The 18,406-nt window shown below is 55.5% G+C and overlaps 1 protein-coding gene across 43 annotated transcripts in view; it reads left to right on the top strand.

Moving 5' to 3' along the window:
- Positions 1-18,406, top strand: part of ANK2 (ankyrin 2) — a 376,998-nt gene that overhangs the window by 228,342 nt on the left and 130,250 nt on the right. For all 43 annotated transcript variants that reach the window (XM_080676468.1, XM_080676469.1, XM_080676460.1 and 40 more), the window contains one exon: positions 11,037-11,138. In XM_080676468.1, the coding sequence (XP_080532594.1) occupies positions 11,037-11,138 (102 nt within the window). The remainder of the gene's footprint in view (positions 1-11,036; positions 11,139-18,406) is intronic.

The following is an 18,406-nucleotide window of genomic DNA, read 5'->3' as shown; positions in this document are numbered from 1 at the left end:
ATGCCCAGATTCGATCAAGTCCGCACCATCCACACGGGTGACAGTGGTAGAACTAAACCCGGGGCAGGAGCTGGTAGCCGGGAGTTTCTCCACTCCTCTGCAGGTTACACAAGAGCGAGGTGTGCTTCCTCCCTAAGTGTTAGTTTCTGCTGATGCTGTCATGGCTGCTGCTCGCGACGCAGCGGATTGAACTCCACTGCGGCTGGTCCCAAGCCTGCTGCCCTGGGGCCTTCGCACCTGCTCCCAGAGGACCCAGCACAGGGCGGGCCCTGCTCCCAGTCCTCCTGGCTTTGACGTGTGCTGGAGGTGAGGGGCGGTGATGCAGGTGAGGGAATAGCAGTAGTAAGAGTGGGGGGACTTGGGAAGGTATCACAAACATGTCACATCACTGGGGCCTCGAATTTCACCTCAATCATGCACGAAGTTCCAGCATCCTGCTCGGCGTGTGGGCCACGCGTGCACATACCTGCTCTCTGAGTGGCGTGTGCTGGTGGCTTTGAGCCTTTCTGAGGACAGTGGGTGCCTGGGAGGTCCCGGGTCAGGGCACGTGTGGGGCAGGGGTGCGGCCCGGCCTCGTTCACCTGGCCACTGGCTGATACACAGTCAGGTCCACAGGAGTCCCATCCCCCAGGCTCTGTGACAAGCCCACCTGGCGGCCATTCTATGAGCCACAGGGGAGGGCAGCTGGGAACGGTTTGACCACCACCTTGGGCCTGATCAGGCGGAGAGCCTGGGCTGGGAGGCTGTTCGTGGAGGTGGTTTCCAGCTCACTCGCGTCGCGTTAATAATCGGTCTGTCGGTTGGGAAGCAGAACATTCCGGCAACCCCAGGGGCAGGGCGTGTGCCCTCAGGCTCGCTCTGCCCATCTTGTACAGGCGTGAACCGTGCCGTGGGGGCAGTGCCCTTGGAGGGCCCCGGGCAGCCTGGGGGCAGGAATGTGGGTGGCTCACTCTCTGAGCAGAAAGAGAGACAACCATCACATGACCTCAATCATATGTGGAATCTAATGAACCAACAAATAAACTGATGATCAGAGGTAGACCCAGAGACATAGAAGCATGAACAGACTGAGGAACTTCAGAGGGAAGGCGGGGAGGGTGTGGCGGGGGGGTGTGGGGAGAGATCAACTAAAGACCTTGTGTGTATCTACGCATGACCCATGGACACAGACAATGGGGTGAGGGCCTGGTGGGGAGGGCTGGGAGAGGCTAACAGAAAAAGGAGACTTATGTAATACTTTCAACAATAAAGATTAAAAAACAAAGAAAATCTGAATTTCCATGTGCCCTTCACCTAAATAAAATAATTGTTAACATTTTCCTATAAAAAAAGAAAGCAAGTGCTCTCCTGGGAAGGACAGCTCCCTGTGGAGGGGGAGGGGGTCTGCTGTCCATCGGTGTTTGCCTCAGGGGCTGCAGGCCATCTTCCTAACAAACCTCTGCAGATTCTTTTACAGGGAAATCCGCCCCAGATGTTGTTACCATGTCTCAAAGGCTGAAAGGGGTGGTCATTGCAAACCTGCAAATAAAGTTTCGATTTGTCATCCTTAAAATTTAAAGCTTTTTATTTTTGTTAATCCTCCCCCGAGGATCTTCTTTCCATTGATTTTTTTGGGGGAAAGTCTTATGTGTGAGTGCAGTCATGACTAATGGAAACTGGACAGTCTATAAAGTTGGAAGCGTCCCTTCCAGTGCCACGGGAGCCCGTCGGTGGTGGTCCCGCGAGTCTTAAACCTGAGAAGGGGGCTGTGGTCACCTCTGAGCTTAAGCGATCACAGAGATGACTGCTCTGCTGGGGAACGGGGTCAGAGGGTCGCAGGGTCACGAGCAGATTTGGTTCGCTGTGAGGGGGCGGAGAGCGAGGGGGCCTTCTCTGGGTAACACCGATGCTCTCCTTAGAGACAGCCGCGCCGCTAGAATTGGAGTCCGTGTGTACAGCAGTGGCTCCCAGGGTGAAAAGCAAAACAACACCCCTCCCCCCGCACTGGCCTGCATAGCTGGCCGGGTGGGTGTAAAAATAGCCGCAGCCGGGCTGGAGGTGGGCGCTGAGCGCGGCCTGCAGTTGCTGGGTCCCCGTCCTCCTGGCACCAGCCGGTCGGCCATATGGGGAGACCCAGGAAGGGGTGTGTGGGGCTGTGGGGCAGCGGAGCCGGGGACCATCTGCAAGGACTGTCCCCCGGGGGGCCCAGGACCGAGCACGGGGGGCGGGGAGGGGCCCACTGACCCGGAGCTGTGCAGGAAGATGGGCAATGCTGCTCTCTGCCCCTCGTGCCACGCGAGCAAGAGCGTGAAGGCCCAGGGGCACTTGCAGGAGGCAGACAGAGCCCCTGACTACTATGGCTGCCCCAGCGAGGACGCCCCAGAGCTGGGGGCGCGGGTAAGTGCTGAGCAGACACAGAGGGCGATGAGTCAGAGGTCCTAGTGGACCTCATTGGTCAGATCCCTGCGCGTCCTGGGAGGAAGTAACCTGGTGTGATGTAGCAATCAGATCACCTGACGCGCTGAGTCAGCAGCTGGCTCTCCCCAGCACGCTGCTCAGCACCGCAGGTGTCCCTCCTGGTCGGCTTTCGCTGGGAAGTGATGTTTGGGGATAAGGTGAAGTTTTCTCCAAAGCTGAGCCTGCGTGTGACTGTGGACAGGTTTATACACGGACCCACGTTTCACTGTAGGTTCTGTGCCCTGTATGTATCATGCTGGTTCCCGCTGCTTTTCTGAGCACGTGCTCACTGGAAACCCCAGCCTCAGCCTGTAAGGACTTCTTTTTTTTTAATATATATATATTTTTTATTTCAGAGAGGAAGGGAGAGGGAGAGAGAGACAGAAACATCAATGATGAGAGAGAATCATGCATCGGCTGCCTCCTGCAGGCCCCCTACTGGGGATGGAGCCCACACCCTGGGCATGTGCCCTGACTGGGAATGGAGCCCTGACCTCCTGGTTCATAGGTCGATGCTCAGCCACTGAGCCACGCCGACTGGGCCATAAATACATCTAATATTTGATTAGCTCCAGTGAAAGGCCTTTACATATTGTCTGATCATGATGAGACTATTCTATGAAGAGGCTTAAATGTTGAGCAATCACATGTTGAAGTTAACTTTCAGATTTGAATAATTCAGAGTCAGGGTCTGTCCCTTAAATGGCTTCGAAGGCTTATTGCTGTGTGTTTTTTTTTACTGTCCGGCGAGGCCTGGACCTTCCTGAAACAGCTTGACTTTCCCGTTCGCTGGAGAGTGATGTGTGTCTTGTGATCCGCCAGGAGCTGGACTTTGGGCTCATTGCAGGTTACTTACTTTGGAGCGAAACCACGAGGCTTGGAGAGGGCCATGCTAGGCCAGGGGCTGAGTGTTCAGAGCATCCCTCCGGCTAGTAGAGAGGTCACAGCCAGCAGCCCACCTGGAGGCAGATGCAGTTCTGGGTCCTGGGGCGGTGGGGAGAGAAAGTGCACCCTAATTGCCAGCCCACCATGAGCAAGATGGGCAGCTGTGGGGGGCGCAGTGCGAGTCCAGCGGGGTGTCACGGCTGGGACGCAGCACGGACAGTGATGGGCCACCTCACAGGGACAGCACCACCTCCGGGTTGCAGACCACAGCTTGCAGCCCTGTGGACCGGCCGCAGAATCAGCCTTGGGGTCAACAGCAACACTGGCCTCTATCCGGGGAAAGCCCTCCGATCAGGGTGGGTTCAGGAGAGCCCATCTCGCTGTGGTGTGTGTATCAGAAGCTCCATGTCTTTGCCATGCCTGTGGAGTGCCCAGCACCTAGCAGAGGCTCAGTAAGCATTTCTGGGAAACACGAATACATTAACGACTAGGGAATCATCACGTAGCACATCGAGTTGTGGGCCTTTGCCGGCTGCAGGTGACCAGTCTCCCAAAGAGACCAGAGGTTCTGAGATTTAAACAGAGGTACAGGTGCAGAAGGCGTTACTAAAACCGCTTAAAGCACTTGGTGACTAAGATGCTTTCATTGTAACCTTCTGCTCAAAACAGGCATGCACCCACTGTGAGTGCTGTGGGTGGCACTTGCATGAAACATACCCTATATAATAATCCTATGTAATAAAGACGTAATATGCAAATTGACCATCACTCCAACACACAAGATGGCCACCCCCATGTGGACACAAGATGGCCAGCAGGGAAGGGCAGTTGGGAGGGACCAGGCCTGCAGGGGAGGACAGTTAGGGGTGACCAGGCCAGCAGAGGAGGGGAGTTGGGGGCGACCAGGCCTGCAGGGGAGGGCAGTTGGGGGCAACCAGGCCTGCAGGGGAGGGCAGTTGGGGGCAACCAGGCCTGCAGGGGAGGACAGTTAAGGGCGACCAGGCCAGCAGGGGATGGGAGTTAGGGGCAATTGGGCCAGTAGGGGAGCAGTTAGGTGTCGATCTGCCTGGTAGGGGAGTGGTTAGGGGGTGATCACGTTGGCAGGCAAAAGCAGTTAGGGGCAATCAGGCAGGCAGGCAGGTGAGCAGTTGGGAGCCAGCAGTCCTGGATTGTGATAGGGATGTCCGACTGCCCATTTAGGCCCAATCCTACCGGGGTCCCAGATTGGAGATGGTGCAGGCTGGGCTGAGGGACACCCCCCACCCCGGTGCACAAATTTTGTGCACCAGGCCTCTAGTTATTCTATAAAGGAACATATATTTCCTGGGATAATTATTCTCTATAGCAAGTTGTACATAAAATGCAATGGTGGCCCGGTCAGCATGACTCAGTGGTTGAGTGTTGACCTATGAACCAGGAAGTCATGGTTCAATTCCTGGTGAGGGCACATGCCTGGGTTGCGGGCTTGATCCCCAGTGTGGGTTGTGCAGGAGGCAGCTGATCAGTGATTCTCTCATCATTGACGTTTCTATCTCTCTCTCCCTCTCCCTTTCTTTCTAAAATTAATAAAAATACATTAAAAAAATAAAAAATAAAATAATATGCAATAGTGGCCTTTTAAAGAGATTCCGTGAAAGACTATGTTGTGAACACAGGAATAATCATCATACAAGCAATCAGTATCTGACATGCTAGCCATGACACTTTCTTACAATGAAGCTCATCCCGAGCAAACATAATTACTTATTTATTTGGATTGTGCAGGAGCTTTCATAGCCTTTCTTCTGCTCCGTTTAACGAGTTTAGTCCCACTCCGTCCAGCGGCTTGTCCAAGGTCACACGGGTGATGGAGTCAGGACCCCCCCTCCCCTGGGGCGAGCTGGCTTGGCATTGCTTCCTTCCCACACGGACCTGCTGTAATGCTCACCCACTTCCTGTGGCTGTTTTGGACTTAATGTGCTTTTAGCAGGTGAAACATGAAACCCATTTTGCCACAGGAAGTACCTGCTGCTGTTCTTGTGTCTTCGTTCCCAATGAAAGGTTTCTCCCTGCAATTGGGGGGGGGGGGGCATCATTATAGCACTTCGGATCATCAACACTGTAACTGTTGGACTTTTCAGAGCTCACATGCACCTCCTACTTGTGTGGGCTTCTGCGACTGTAAGGGCACATTTTTGTGCCTTTCCTTAAAATCCGTGTCTGAGAAGCGTAAGAATTACAGTGGTCCCTGAAGCTGAGTCATTTCTGTGTCTTTGAGCGAATGGACAGGTCCAGAGCTACGTGCAAGCAGGTGCCAGAGTAGAGGCTGTGAGCCGGGAGAGTGGTTTTGATGAAGTTTAAATGTTGCCAAAATCGCGTTTATTTTAAATGTTGGGTTTTTTTTTCCTCTTTACCACAGTTATGAATGAGATACTGGGCGACTCCTGGATTCTAGTGAAACAACTGCTCAGGAAACACATCCTGTCCTCAGTCTTGGAGTCTGATCGTTTGCCCAGAAACATAGAAAGCGGCCTCTCGGGGCAGAAGTGACGGGTGAAAACGAGGGGGGGAGATGGGTTAGGTTTGTGCTTCGTTTCTAGGTTGTTGGGCTGATGAGGGAGATCGGTGGCTGATGAGGGAGCCGTCTAGCAAAACACATGCTCGTAGGAAGGTTTGCGACGCTGTCCTTTCTGAAAACCACTTGTTGTCACGTCCAGTTTCCCCCCAGGTTTATAAAAGGAGAAGAGTGTTTTTATCAGAAATAAAAGACATTCAACAACTTCCTATGAAGAAGTTGTGTGCTTCACACATGCGTCCATGTATCTATGATGCATCGTTATTTCTTTTAAACAATGGCTCCTCAGTCCTGGGCAGTGGGCTCAGTGGTTAGAGTGTCAGCCCATTCCCTGGCCCAGGGCAGGGTGTATGCGAGAGGCAACCAGTTTATGTGTCTCTCTCACATCAATATTTCTCTCTCTCCCTTCCACTCTCTTTAAAAATCAATGGAAAAAGTATCTTCGGGTGAAGATTAACAAACAACCCTCCACAGTTTCCCACCTCATTTAATTTCTGCCCAGAGCGGTCGGCGGGGACACCTCCGTGGGGAGAGGCATGGCACCCCGGCTGCACCCCCCCTCCCCCGCTCACCCGTGTCTGCCTGCGGGGTGTTAGGACGTGTTCTTGTTTTTCTACCATCAGGTACCACGGGCAGGACTAGGTCGGGAAGAACTTAAGTGGGAATTTTCTTTCTCAGGGCTGTGGGGGGCGGGGGTCATGCCCAACCTGTGGCGACTGAACCTGTGGGCTTGGTGTGAGTCCTCGTCGCAGTCAGAACCCTGGGCAGCAGGGCCACCGGGTGGGGACGCTGGGCAGCAGAGCAGGGGAGGCTGGGGGACGTGTGTCTGTGACTTTCCCCGGAGCCTCAGTTTCCCCGTCCTGCACTTTCCTGTGGGCACCGCAGGAGACACCATCTCTTGTGAAAGCACGTAGCTTTTAACTTTTTTTGTGCGCCAAGGGGAAGCACGCGGGGAGGCCGCTGTGTTTCGCCACCATCCCGTCCCGGGTCCTCCCCTCTCTGTGGCTGGAGGCTGGCAGCCCGAGGGGGTCACCCCGAGCCCCATGCAAAGCTGTAATCAGACTGACGGTGTGGGTGGCAGGCGCCTGTGCCCTGCAAACCGTCACCACCAAGGCATGCGTCTTGAAGCCTAATTCTAATCTTGTTCTTGGGATCTGTGTTCTGGGACCATCTGCTTGCCTTCGCACTTGCGACATGAATGTATAGTGCGTTTCCTCACTTTGGGAAAACTGAGTCTCTTAGCGGGTTCTAGGCGAATCCGGCTGACGGGGCGGCCTGTACGGCTCAGCTGTTGGCGAGGCCTGGGCGGGCTCAGCCACTGCCTGTGCTCTGGGCCCTGGCCCTGGGACACTGGGACATTCTGGGTAAAAGCCCTCGGCTGGCTGCACCGCGACCTGCTTCTACTTGGTAGAAATTTTCTCAGAACAGAGAAAAGCAGTTTGAAAACTTGTGATATTCAACAGCAAAAGCAGCCCTGTATGCCACCCAGGCCTGGAGAAGGCTCTGAGAGGTCCCTCGGGTGCTCCTGGGGGTGGGGGTGGGGGCGCGGAATCCTCAGACACCCGGCCCCTTCACCCTGCACAGTGGGGGTGCCCATGATTCCTCCCCCCGGGGGCCAGGTGCTCCCTGTCTCTGCTTGTTCTTGTTGTTGTGTTTATAGAGGCCACGGAGCGACCTGGGTCTGGTTCCTGGCTTCCATCTGACCTGAATTTCCATGCAGAGAGACACCTGACTGGCCTAGTGGGGTGGGCGTGCCATGACCTCCCCACCCCGGGGAAGGCGTCTGGAAGAGTCTGTCTCCGCAGGTTGCCTCTCCAGTGCGTGGGCGGCTGGTAGAGGCGCGGGTGGTTGGTGGGGCCTCTGCTCAGCAAGTGCCGTGATTAGCGGATACCTGAGCCCGGGGTGCAACCGTGTCACACAAGCCCATGAACCAGCAGCTCACAGGTGGCGTTCGGGTGACTTGGCTCTGATGATCCGAGGCCGGGAAACGCGCTGAATCGCGGGTTCCCTCCCCCGACCCAAAGTGCTGTGGGTCCTGGCCTCTCTCAGCCTCCTCCTCGCCTGAGAAGTGACAGGGTTGCAATCGTCTCCTTCCTGGCATGTCACTGTGAGTGGAGTGATGGAACGTGGGACCCCTCGCTCCCACGGCCCTAGTGAGCGCGCAGTGAGTGTCCCTGTAACCGTCGAGCCTCGGACCCAAGCTGGAAGCATTTTCTAGGCAGTCTCCTCTTAACATGTGTTTAATTTATTTCCTAAATTATGCTTGGTGTATGATGTCCTATTAGTCTCAGGCACACACCCTAGCGATTAGACATTGACATACAGCACATAGATTTATTTTTAAAAACTACCTTTGGGAAATAGTATTGTCATACTTTCTCTCTGTGGCCTGCCTCGTGTTACTCATTTTTGTTGTTCTACGGTAAATAATGTGTCTTGTGAGGTGTTGACATCCACACAGGTTTAGGTTTCACTGTTGGGTGCTGTGGCCAGAAACCCGCAGGTGGGAAACCTCCCAGGAATTTAGGATTCACTGCAAACTGCAACATAACATCCCAGGTGGGCGCTTGTCCATGAATCACAGCTCGGTCACTGCGCGTCTCAGGTGTACCCAGGGGTGCTCGAGTGAGCTCGGGGGTGCTCAGGTGTGCTCCAGGGTGCTCAGGTGTGCTCGGGGGTGCTCAGGTGTGCTCGGGGTGCTCAGGTGTACTTGGGGGTGCTCAGGAGTGTTCAGTCACTGCTCAGGTGTGCTCGGGGGTGCTCAGTCACTGCTCAGGTGTGCTCGGGGGTGCTCAGGTGTGCTCCGGGGTGCTCAGGTGTGCTCGGAGGTTTTCGGGGGTGCTCAGTCACTGCTCAGGTGTGCTCGGGGGTGCTCAGGTGTACTAGGGGGTGCTCAGGTGTGCTCCGGGGTGCTCAGGTGTGCTCGGGGGTTCTCGGGGGTGCTCAGTCACTGCTCAGGTGTGCTCGGGGGTGCTCAGGTGTGCTCCGAGGTGCTCAGGTGTGCTCCGTGGTGCTCAGGTGTGCTCGGGGGTGCTCCGGGGTGCTCAGGTGTGCTCAGGGGTTCTCGGGGGTGCTCAGTCACTGCTCAGGTGTGCTCGGGGTGCTCAGTCACTGCTCAGGTGTGCTCGGGGGTGCTCAGGTGTGCTCCGGGGTGCTCAGGTGTGCTCGGGGGTGCTCAGGTGTGCTCAGGGGTTCTCGGGGGTGCTCAGTCACTGCTCAGGTGTGCTCCGGGGTGCTCAGGTGTGTTCAGGGGTGCTCAGGTGTGCTCGGGGTGCTCAGGTGTACTCGGGGGTGCTCAGGAGTGTTCAGTCACTGATCAGGTGTGCTCGGGGGTGCTCAGTCACTGCTCAGGTGTGCTCGGGGGTGCTCAGGTGTGCTCGGGGGGTCTCGGGGGTGCTCAGTCACTGCTCAGGTGTGCTCGGGGGTGCTCAGGTGTGCTAGGGGGTGCTCAGGTGTGCTCCGGGGTGCTCAGGTGTGCTCGGGGGTGCTCCGGGGTTCTCAGGTGTGCTCAGGGGTTCTCGGGGGTGCTCAGTCACTGCTCAGGTGTGCTCGGGGGTGCTCAGTCACTGCTCAGGTGTGCTCGGGGGTGCTCAGGTGTGCTTGGGGGTGCTCAGGTGTGCTTGGGCGTGCTCAGGTGTGCTCCGGGGTGCTCAGGTGTGCTCGGGGGTTCTCGGGGGTGCTCAGTCACTGCTCAGGTGTGCTCTGGGGTGCTCGGGGGTACGCAGTCATTGCTCAGGTGTGCTCAGGTGTACCCGGGGTGCTCAGTCACTGCTTAGGTGTGCCCCAGGAGTGCTCGGGGTTGTCATGGGCACAGCCCTGAGGGCGAAGGGGACGGTGGGCACTGGGCACACCCTGGTCCTGTCTAAAGAGCCGATCTGATCCCAGACACCAGACTTGGGCACTGTTACCTGGGCAGGGCACCCGAGACCGAAGAGCGAGGCCCGTGTGGCACGTGGGTGAACGTGAGGTGGTTTAGTCCTGGGTGTTTGGTCTCCACCTGTGAGTCCTGTAAGCCCAGGGCTTCTCGTGGGAGAAACCACTCGAGTCTCACTCTCCATGTCCCCATAGCCCCCATGAACCCAGCGAGGAAGTACGCCCGTTGTTGAGGGCGGCAGTGCCGGGCGGAGGGCCGCCTCACCCTGGGGCCCCCTTTTTAGCTGCCCCTGCTCTGGGGGCCGTGGGAATTGCACAGATGCATGAGGTTCTCGGGCCCCTGCTGGGTTCTGTCCCCTCCAGGACATCAGGCATGAGAGCCTGTGAGGGGCCCTCCCGGGGAGGGTGGGGGGAGGGGGAGGCCAGCGGTCCTTCTGGTCAGGGTGGAGGGGAGCGTGGGGAAGGCGAGGACCCAGAAAGCAGCCTCCCTGGGGACCAGCCTCCCCCGTTCAGGCGGGTGTGTGTCAGGGGCTAGAATTCTGTTTGATATTGAGAGAGAAGAAGGGAGAGGGAGAGAGGTAGAAACATCAGTGATGAGATAGGAACTTCATGGATCGGCTGCCTCCTGCACACCCCACACTGGGGATCGAGCCCGCCACTCGGGCACGTGCCCTGACCGGGAATCGAACCAGTGACCTCCTGGCTCCTGGGTTGATACTCAACCACTGAGCCACGCTGGCTGGGCTGAAATCAAATCTCGTTTTCCCCAAATCGCTGGGGATACAGCATTTCCATGGCCCAGGCCACACCTCTGAGGGCCGCCCTTGGGGCCTCTGCTCTTGGAGACCGGAAAGGTGGCCACTGGGTGACCACACCCAGACCCTCTGAAAGCCAGGCCGGGGCCGAGGATGAGGCAGCTGGTGGCTCTGAGTTTTTTAGGCCCCGATTCCGTCAGCTGGTTGCGAGGCTCCGCCTATAGCCTGGGCACCTGAGCCACACGGAGCAGCACAGGCATGGGGGCGCAGGGATCTGTCTTCACATGTGACCGGCATTTTCATGTCTACACCCTGACACCGCTGAGTGCGGGTCCCCGGACGCTGATGTCCTCGAACTCCCCAGGAATACCGGGAACCCCCCAGGAATACCAGGGAGGTCCCGCCCCATGCAGGGCCCCTGCTCTGTGCTGGGAACTGGGCGCAAAGACAAGGGCAGGGAGGCCTCCACGTGTAGGACCTTTGGTTGTTGATCTGGTCAGTGACTCACGCAGGGTCTTCTCCTTCTCCCGTAGTCGGACAGCAATGCCAGCTTCCTGCGTGCGGCCCGCGCCGGCAACCTGGACAAGGTGGTGGAGTTCCTGAAGGGCGGCGTGGACATCAACACTTGCAACCAGGTAGGAGCTCGGGGGAGCGGGCCCAGGACACGCCTGTAGACGTCGTCACGGCCCAGGCTGAGTTTCCTGTGGGGGCCCAGACCTACAGAGGCCATTTTCCCCCATCCGACGTCTGCGGCCTCAGACACGCGTATGTAGGCTGAGGCTGCTGGGAAAGGAGGTCAGAAGTGGTCATCGGCGGTCAGTCTGTCTGCGACCCGATCGGCCGTCTGGCTGGACACAGTGTGGATGCAGAATGATGTTCTCGTCCCATTCGGCACCAGCCAGTCATCAGGCTGGCTCTTTATTCCTCTGCTGCAGGCCTTGCACGCTCGGTCACGCTGCTGCCGATGGGGATAGAGAAAGAAGAGGGTAAAATAAACGTCCCTCCCCCAAATTGTTTTAAAATGTGGATTAGAGTGAGAGAGGCTGAAGCCATTGGCTGAAGTGACGTCTCTGAAATCTATCCATCGCGTCCCGTCGACAGGGCTGTAGACAAAGTCCCTGTTTGGGACGGTGCTGGGTCGCAGGGATGTGGAGGGTTCTGTGCTGACGTGGCCCGAGGTTTCCATGCTGGGAAGTTAAGGGTCGGTGCCTCCAGTGCTCTGTGGGGTGCGCTGAGCGTGGGTGATGCTGGTGTGTGCATGTGTGTGCACATGTGTATGTGTGTGCACGCCTGTGTGTGTGCCTGTGTATATGTGTGTCTGTGTATGTGTCTGTGTGTGTGCGTGCACACGCTTGGAAGAGCTGCTGGGGAGGGACAGTCCGGGCTGATTCTAAGTGAACGGAGGTGGTCTTCTCTGACTTACTGTGTGGCACGCACAGGCCCCGTTACTGGTCCTGGGGTCACTCCCATGGGGCCGAGGGGGCAGGGAGCTGGCGAGAGCCCTGGGTGGACGCTCAGCCTCCGCTGCTGCGCTCTCTGGGAGCTGCCATGTCCTTGGTCCCTGGTAGGAGGCCCGTGGGACCAGCAGTGCTTTTGTTTCCACGTGGGTAAGACCGAGCCCTGGGTCTCCCCAGCTCAGCACTGGCCCGGAACCGGCCCAAGTCCTTTGTCCCAAATATAAGATCATATCCTGTGTCTGCACCTCTTAATCATCTGATTTCCCACCATGAGTCTTATTGGCTATGTTTTCAGGGTCCTTTTGAACAAATAACTTGAACTTTAGGTACTAATTAGTTACTTTAATAGAGAAAGAGTATCCAAGTCCCCCGTGGGTATACAAACCACTTGCACAAATGCCTCGGGGATTGAGTACAGGATAGTTTATAACTTTCACATGCTACCTTAGATTTTTTTAAAGTATATTAAAAACATTCCCCAGTTTTAATGTTAATTCATTAACTTCCTCAATTTGCTAGAGAGTAAACAATGAAACCATCAATTCTTTTAGGTAAAAATTATTCTGAAAATGCCAGAAGGAGCCTGGGGAAGATAAAGTCACCTCCGTCACACTGAGCCCCGAGCCCCGAAGTATAACCTAAAGATTTAATTGTAGGAAAGATCTCAGGGTATTTTTAGAAAAAATAATTTCTCCGCAGAAAAGACTCAGTTTGCTTTATGACCAACAACATCTTGAGTCTCAGAGGTTGTTAGTGGCCTGACATAATTTCCTTACCATGGCCACAGTCGCCAGCGTGTTCCAGAAGAGAACGTGTGTGTGTGAGAGAAGGTAGCATGACATTATGCAACCACACACAATGGAGACCAGAGGCTCCAGTCCAAGCTCTTTCTCCACTTTCACAGAGTCATTATAACCCAGAAAGGAACCTTATTTTAAAAACTTAGATATTTCTATTGACTTCAGAGAGGAAGGGAGAGGGGGAGAGAGAAACATCAGTGATGAGAGAGAATCATGGATTGGCTGAGTCCTGCACACCCCACACTGGGGATTGGCCCACAAACTGAGCATGTGCCCTTGACTGGAATCAAACCCAGGACCCTTCAGTCCGCAGGCCAACACTCTATCCACTGAGCAACACCAGCCAGGGCCCAGAAAGTGACCTTCTAATCTCCAGCACAAGATAATAGGAATACGTTCTACCTCCCCTCCCTAGGTGCAGTGTAGGTTAAGTATGAAATATGAAAAAGGACTTTCTGTGGGATGCGTACCTCATTGCCATTACTGCATATAATTCACCAAAAATCAACAAGTTAAAATGGACCTCCACACAGAATGGGAGATTGCTCCTCGTCACCTGTGTTTGCTAGGATGACGTGAACTTGTCGTCTGGGGTTGGTCCTTGCTTATTGCTGTGCAGGAATGTACGTCAAGGAAGGAGCAGGGAACAAGTGATTCACATTAGCGAATTAGCTGCCATGTAGCAGCTTTCTGCTGAGGGCTTCACATGTGACCTTCCTGCAGAGACCAAGGCGGGGAGGGAGGCATCCGCCCGGGTTTACAACATAGACTCCAAGCCCGTGAGCAGTGAGGTGTCCCGGGTCCTGTCCGCTCCCCTGCCATGCTTCCTCCCACAGGAGAACACATCCGCCTGAGATGCCCGGGTCTGCCCTCAAAGTGTACAGTGGGGCCGCCTTCATGTTTAGACTCCAACCTCATTTTTTAACATATATTTCTACTGATTTCAGAGAGGAAGGGAGAGGGAGAGAGAGAGGAACATCCATGCTGAGAGAGAGGCATGGATCAGCTGCCTCCTGCACTGGGGATCGAGCCTGCACCTGGGCATGTGCCCTGACCGGGAATTGAACTGTGACCTCCTGGTTCATAGTCCTGGTTCATAGTCCTGGTTCATAGGTCAACGCTCAAGCACTGAGCCATGCTGGCCGGGTGCTCCAATATCATTTCTAATCTCCCATTGCTCATCTAAAATGAACTCGATTCACCTGTAGATGAGCGTGCTGGGTGGTAGAAGGGACTTTTAGGTCAGAGAGCGCCCCCACCGGGACTGCTCCAGCCCCCAAACCCACGACAGAACAGGAAATATTTCCCGAAGGGCAACGAGGCAGCTCTCAGCGAAAGGATGGCTACTTTTAACCAAGTGCAGGCTCAGAGCTCACTGGGCATGTGGAGGAGAAGGACAGTCACCCTGTTTTGCTGGTAAGCTGGAGATTGTGGGGGGCATGAGTGACGTCCTGTACTGCGCGGCATTTCTCAATGAAGGCGGGCGGGCGCACCGGCTCGCCAGAATACCGCCTGCGTGGGCGAGCCGAGGTTCCTAGACTGAAATGTGGGTGAAAATTTTTTTCTTTATAAAATTGCCTTATAGCTACTATGAGAATTTTGAAATTGAATCCAAAATTACCATTTGGTTTCAAATCACTTAAGGTTTATTGGAAAAATGCATAAATTTGGCACAAGACAATACATTTAACAAAAAATTTCACGTTTTCATTTTTCTTTTCCAAATGGTTACAAATCTGCTAAGTGTTACTTTCTTGAAAAGATTAAACTCTTATTAGCTCATTTCTTTCAGAAAGAGGGTGAGTGCTTGCATTTGCTGCCTATTTCCGAGTCTCGTGTACACGCGCCCTTCGTACTTGCTTAGTGGCCGCTCACAATCCAAGGCTGGCACAAGCAAGGCTAACGCCCAGACATGAAAGGCAGACTAACCTTTCCATAGGCAGTTGGTTGCACGTTGACAGTGAGCCAGTGACAGGTCACCACCAGCCCCGGTGCTCAGTCCGTCCCATGTTTAGACAATGTTCACTGTTGGAAGCATGTCCCGGATCCGCGGTGACCCGTGCAGAGGTGTCACTCATCACGTTGGGCCTGTCCCGGGTCTGACGCGAAAGGTTCGCAGTCCTTCAAGGGTCCTGGTTCTCAGCCTGACCTTTCACTGTGGCTGTGAAGGTGCAGGGCGGTCAGCCAGGTCCTGCTTTTCTTTCTCCAAGATGGACGGCAAGGCCCATGCTCCATTTCCCAGGAACATGGATGCTCCTGAATAGGAAGGGGCACCCACTGTGCCTTGATCACCTGTTCACAGCCATGACTCGGAGCTCAGGGCATGTCTGGAGGTCACGTTGGAAACGGTGCTGGAGCCCAGGTCCCGACCTTGTCCCTCCCCAGCTGTGTACCCCGGGCAGCTGGCTCCTCTGGACACGGTGTGCGCGGTGGTGGGAAGTGATCGCAGCAACACTGAGGTCAGCGGTTGTGTGGGATTACATTAGATTCCACCAAGTGCCCAGCAGAGAGGGCGTTCAGCCAGTGTTAGCAGGTGACGATCCTCACAGTAACGCCGCATTTTCACTTGGATTCTGACTGGCTTAGCACACGGCCAATGTGTCCGTGGGAGCTGGGCTCTGCTGGGAAGCGGCGGGTCCAGTAAAGGCAGGCCTGGGGTGAGGGTGGGAAGTGTGGGGACATGCTGGTGGGCGCTGCACGTTCTTACAGTTGCTCTGCTTTGTCAGTGGAATCTGAGTCAAGGTCATGAGCTGAGAGGATGGAGAGGTGATGGGGGCAGAAGAGAAGGTGTGAGGGAGCCCTCTGGGGAGTGGGAAGTGCTGGGCTACAGTGCAGGAATGGCAGGTGGTGCGGGGCTCCGCGGAGCACACCAGCTGGCTCGCTGGTTCTTCCATGGCCGCGTGCCGGCGGCGTCGGGCCCCGGAGTCAGTTCCTTGCAGCCGGGACTCTGGGTTAGCAATGGTGCCCGAGAGCACCTGCCCTGGGCAGGGGCGGGAGCGAAGGTGACCTTCATGTGGGGAATGCCCGCCCAGTGAGGGGCTGTGCACTGCAAAAGGTGAGCAGACCCAGGGGCGGGCTGAGGGCTGTGCCCTGGGACCAGGAGGGAGAGGACCCAGGGGCGGGCTGAGGGCTGTGCCCTGGGACCAGGAGGGAGAGGACCCAGGGGCGGGCTGAGGGCTGTGCCCTGGGACCAGGAGGGAGAGGACCCAGGGGCGGGCTGAGGGCTGTGCCCTGGGACCAGGAGGTTGGCAGGAAAGTGCATGGTGGTGAAGGGTCACTGCTGGGAGCCGAGGCCCTGGAGGGAGGTGCTGTCACTGAAGTGACTAGGTCTCCAGTCCCACAATGGAAGTGAGTGGTCGAGGCAGGAGAGGGAAGGGCCATCGGCTGAGAAGCAGGGGCCTGATGGTCGAGATTCGGGGGAACCACCTGCTACATGTTGGAGGAAGGGCCGTGAGCCAGACCCTAGAATCTTCTAGGGATGGGATGAGGCTGATGCCACCTGGGGCTTAGGAAACATCATCGACAGGAAGGACTCTTCTCCTCCCCATCGCCACTCTGCTTGCATCCCGGCATGCGTCTAAGATGGGAGTAAGTTCAGGAAATCCAAGTAAGCAACCGTACCCCGCCCCCCCAGGAGGAGCTGGAGAGCATCTGCTGTTACCTACTTGACCTGAAAGGACATCTGGTTTCCCCCAAGGTGCCCTCACATCCTGGGTATTGCCTAAACTTCCTTAGTTTTTATTCAGCCCAGAGCACGCATGCACACACACACACGCACAGATGCATACATAAACGCACAGGCACGCATGCACACACCAGAGATGCACACATAAGTGCACAGACACGTGTGCACACAGAGATGACACATAAACACACAGACTTGCACACACAGTTATGCACACATAAACACAGAGACACGTGTGTGTGTGCATGTGTGTATATGGAAGTTCTACCAAAAAATAAACCGAAAGCACCTGCCACCACATGCACCCTTTTTCCTTTGTTCTGTGTCCTGTTTAGAGATGTGCTGATGGGCGTGGAGCTGTTGCCTAGCCTTGATGACCCGCTTCTGCATCACCACCAACAGTCTGAAACACGGTTTTCCAGCTATTGGCCACCCATCGCGCCCCGTCCCTCTGATCTTGTTAGGGTTTTGGAGTTTCACTCTCTCTTCCCCAGGCTGACTCACCACCAGTCAAGGCCACTCTGTATCTGGGGGATTGCAGGATGGAAGCATTTGCTGGGCCTGGACAGGGGAGGGATGGCGGCCTCCGCGGTGCAGGGCGCAGGCCCCGCATGGACCCACGAGTGGCGCTTCGAGGTGGTCCTGTGCCACCTTTTCCCGATGAAATGACCATCGCACCACCACATGCCAGGCTCGCAGGGAATATGTGTAAATGGGTGGAGGCTTAGCAAGTACCTCATTACCAATTCATCGTGTGGGAATGAAGAAGAGAGCCTTGGCCACATGAGGACAACTCACTAATAAAACACGTTTCCTCGTGGCCACCTTAGCGTGGTTTACTTTGTTAAATCGGAAGCCCGTGGGAACCAGCCAGAGACCCCGAGACACCAGTTCAGTGGTGTCGGCGGAGGTGACAGGTGCGTGCCTTGCGGTTCCTGGTCTGCAGAAAGCAGAGGAAACCCTCGCTCCCACCGTGGTGCGTGCTCCGAGCTCGAGCGGCCACCAAGGGAGGCGGGCGGGTGCAGCTGGCTGGTTGGTATCCGGGCAGGACCTGGATTGGGGCTGTGCCCACAGGTCATTTTTGGTTTGCGTTTGCTTTTTCCCCTCCATTGTGTAGCTGAGTTCTTACCAATGTCACGGATGCCGATGGCACAGTGACGCAACCGACAGCATTTCATAAGGACCTGCATCTGCCTGTGGGCGTGGCTCCTGAGTGACCTTGGCCGTTCAGTGGCCCAGAGAGGGAGGTGGAGTCAGGGCCCGAGCTTCACTCTCCCTTCTCTCTCGTTACCATTCGGTGTGTATTACAAGACAGACTGGCGGACCCTTCACTCGACACGTAGGATTTACGGGTAGAGGAGCCGGAGGTTTAAAGCAACTGCAGGCAAGTGTCCGCCAGGGAACAGGTGCCTGTTGAGCACTTAATGATCAATATCTGGGCTCTTTGGGGACAGAAACCCTGTCATGTGCGCGTTGCTTCCCTGGAGAATGCGGCACCTGCAGCGGGTAACTGGGGGCGCTAGCAGATAGCAAAGCTGATAAGTCTGTATTGATTATGGGTTTGTATTAGGATGCAAAAGAGTTTAATAGATTTTGATGCAAACATTTAACCTTCACGTATGTTCCACTGTGTCCTAAGTGTGTTCCTCAGCTCATCCCGATGGACCACCCCACATCTTTTCTGGACGTGCCAGAACTGGAACTAACACTTGAGTGGCTCCGCAAAAAACTGTATGGGCTCCCTGTTCTACCTGAGGTTTCATATGATCCTAGAAAAGCAGTCGGTGGGCAAAAGAGCTCATAAAATCAGCAAGAGGAATGGTGCCTAGAGCTTATTGTGAATGAAGTCTGATTGTAAACAAAACGTTACAGTGTCGCTTTATAAAAATGTAAGAGAAGGAAAACCCTGCCCTTTAAGGTGATGAATGTGCACCTGGTGGTTTCAAAGCAGGACTGAGCCC

The sequence above is a fragment of the Plecotus auritus genome, assembly GCF_963455305.1.
Source record: "Plecotus auritus genome assembly, chromosome: 6".
NCBI lineage: Eukaryota > Metazoa > Chordata > Mammalia > Chiroptera > Vespertilionidae > Plecotus > Plecotus auritus.
Note: the sequence above shows the minus strand (reverse complement) of the source record. Positions and strands in the feature narration are given on the sequence as shown.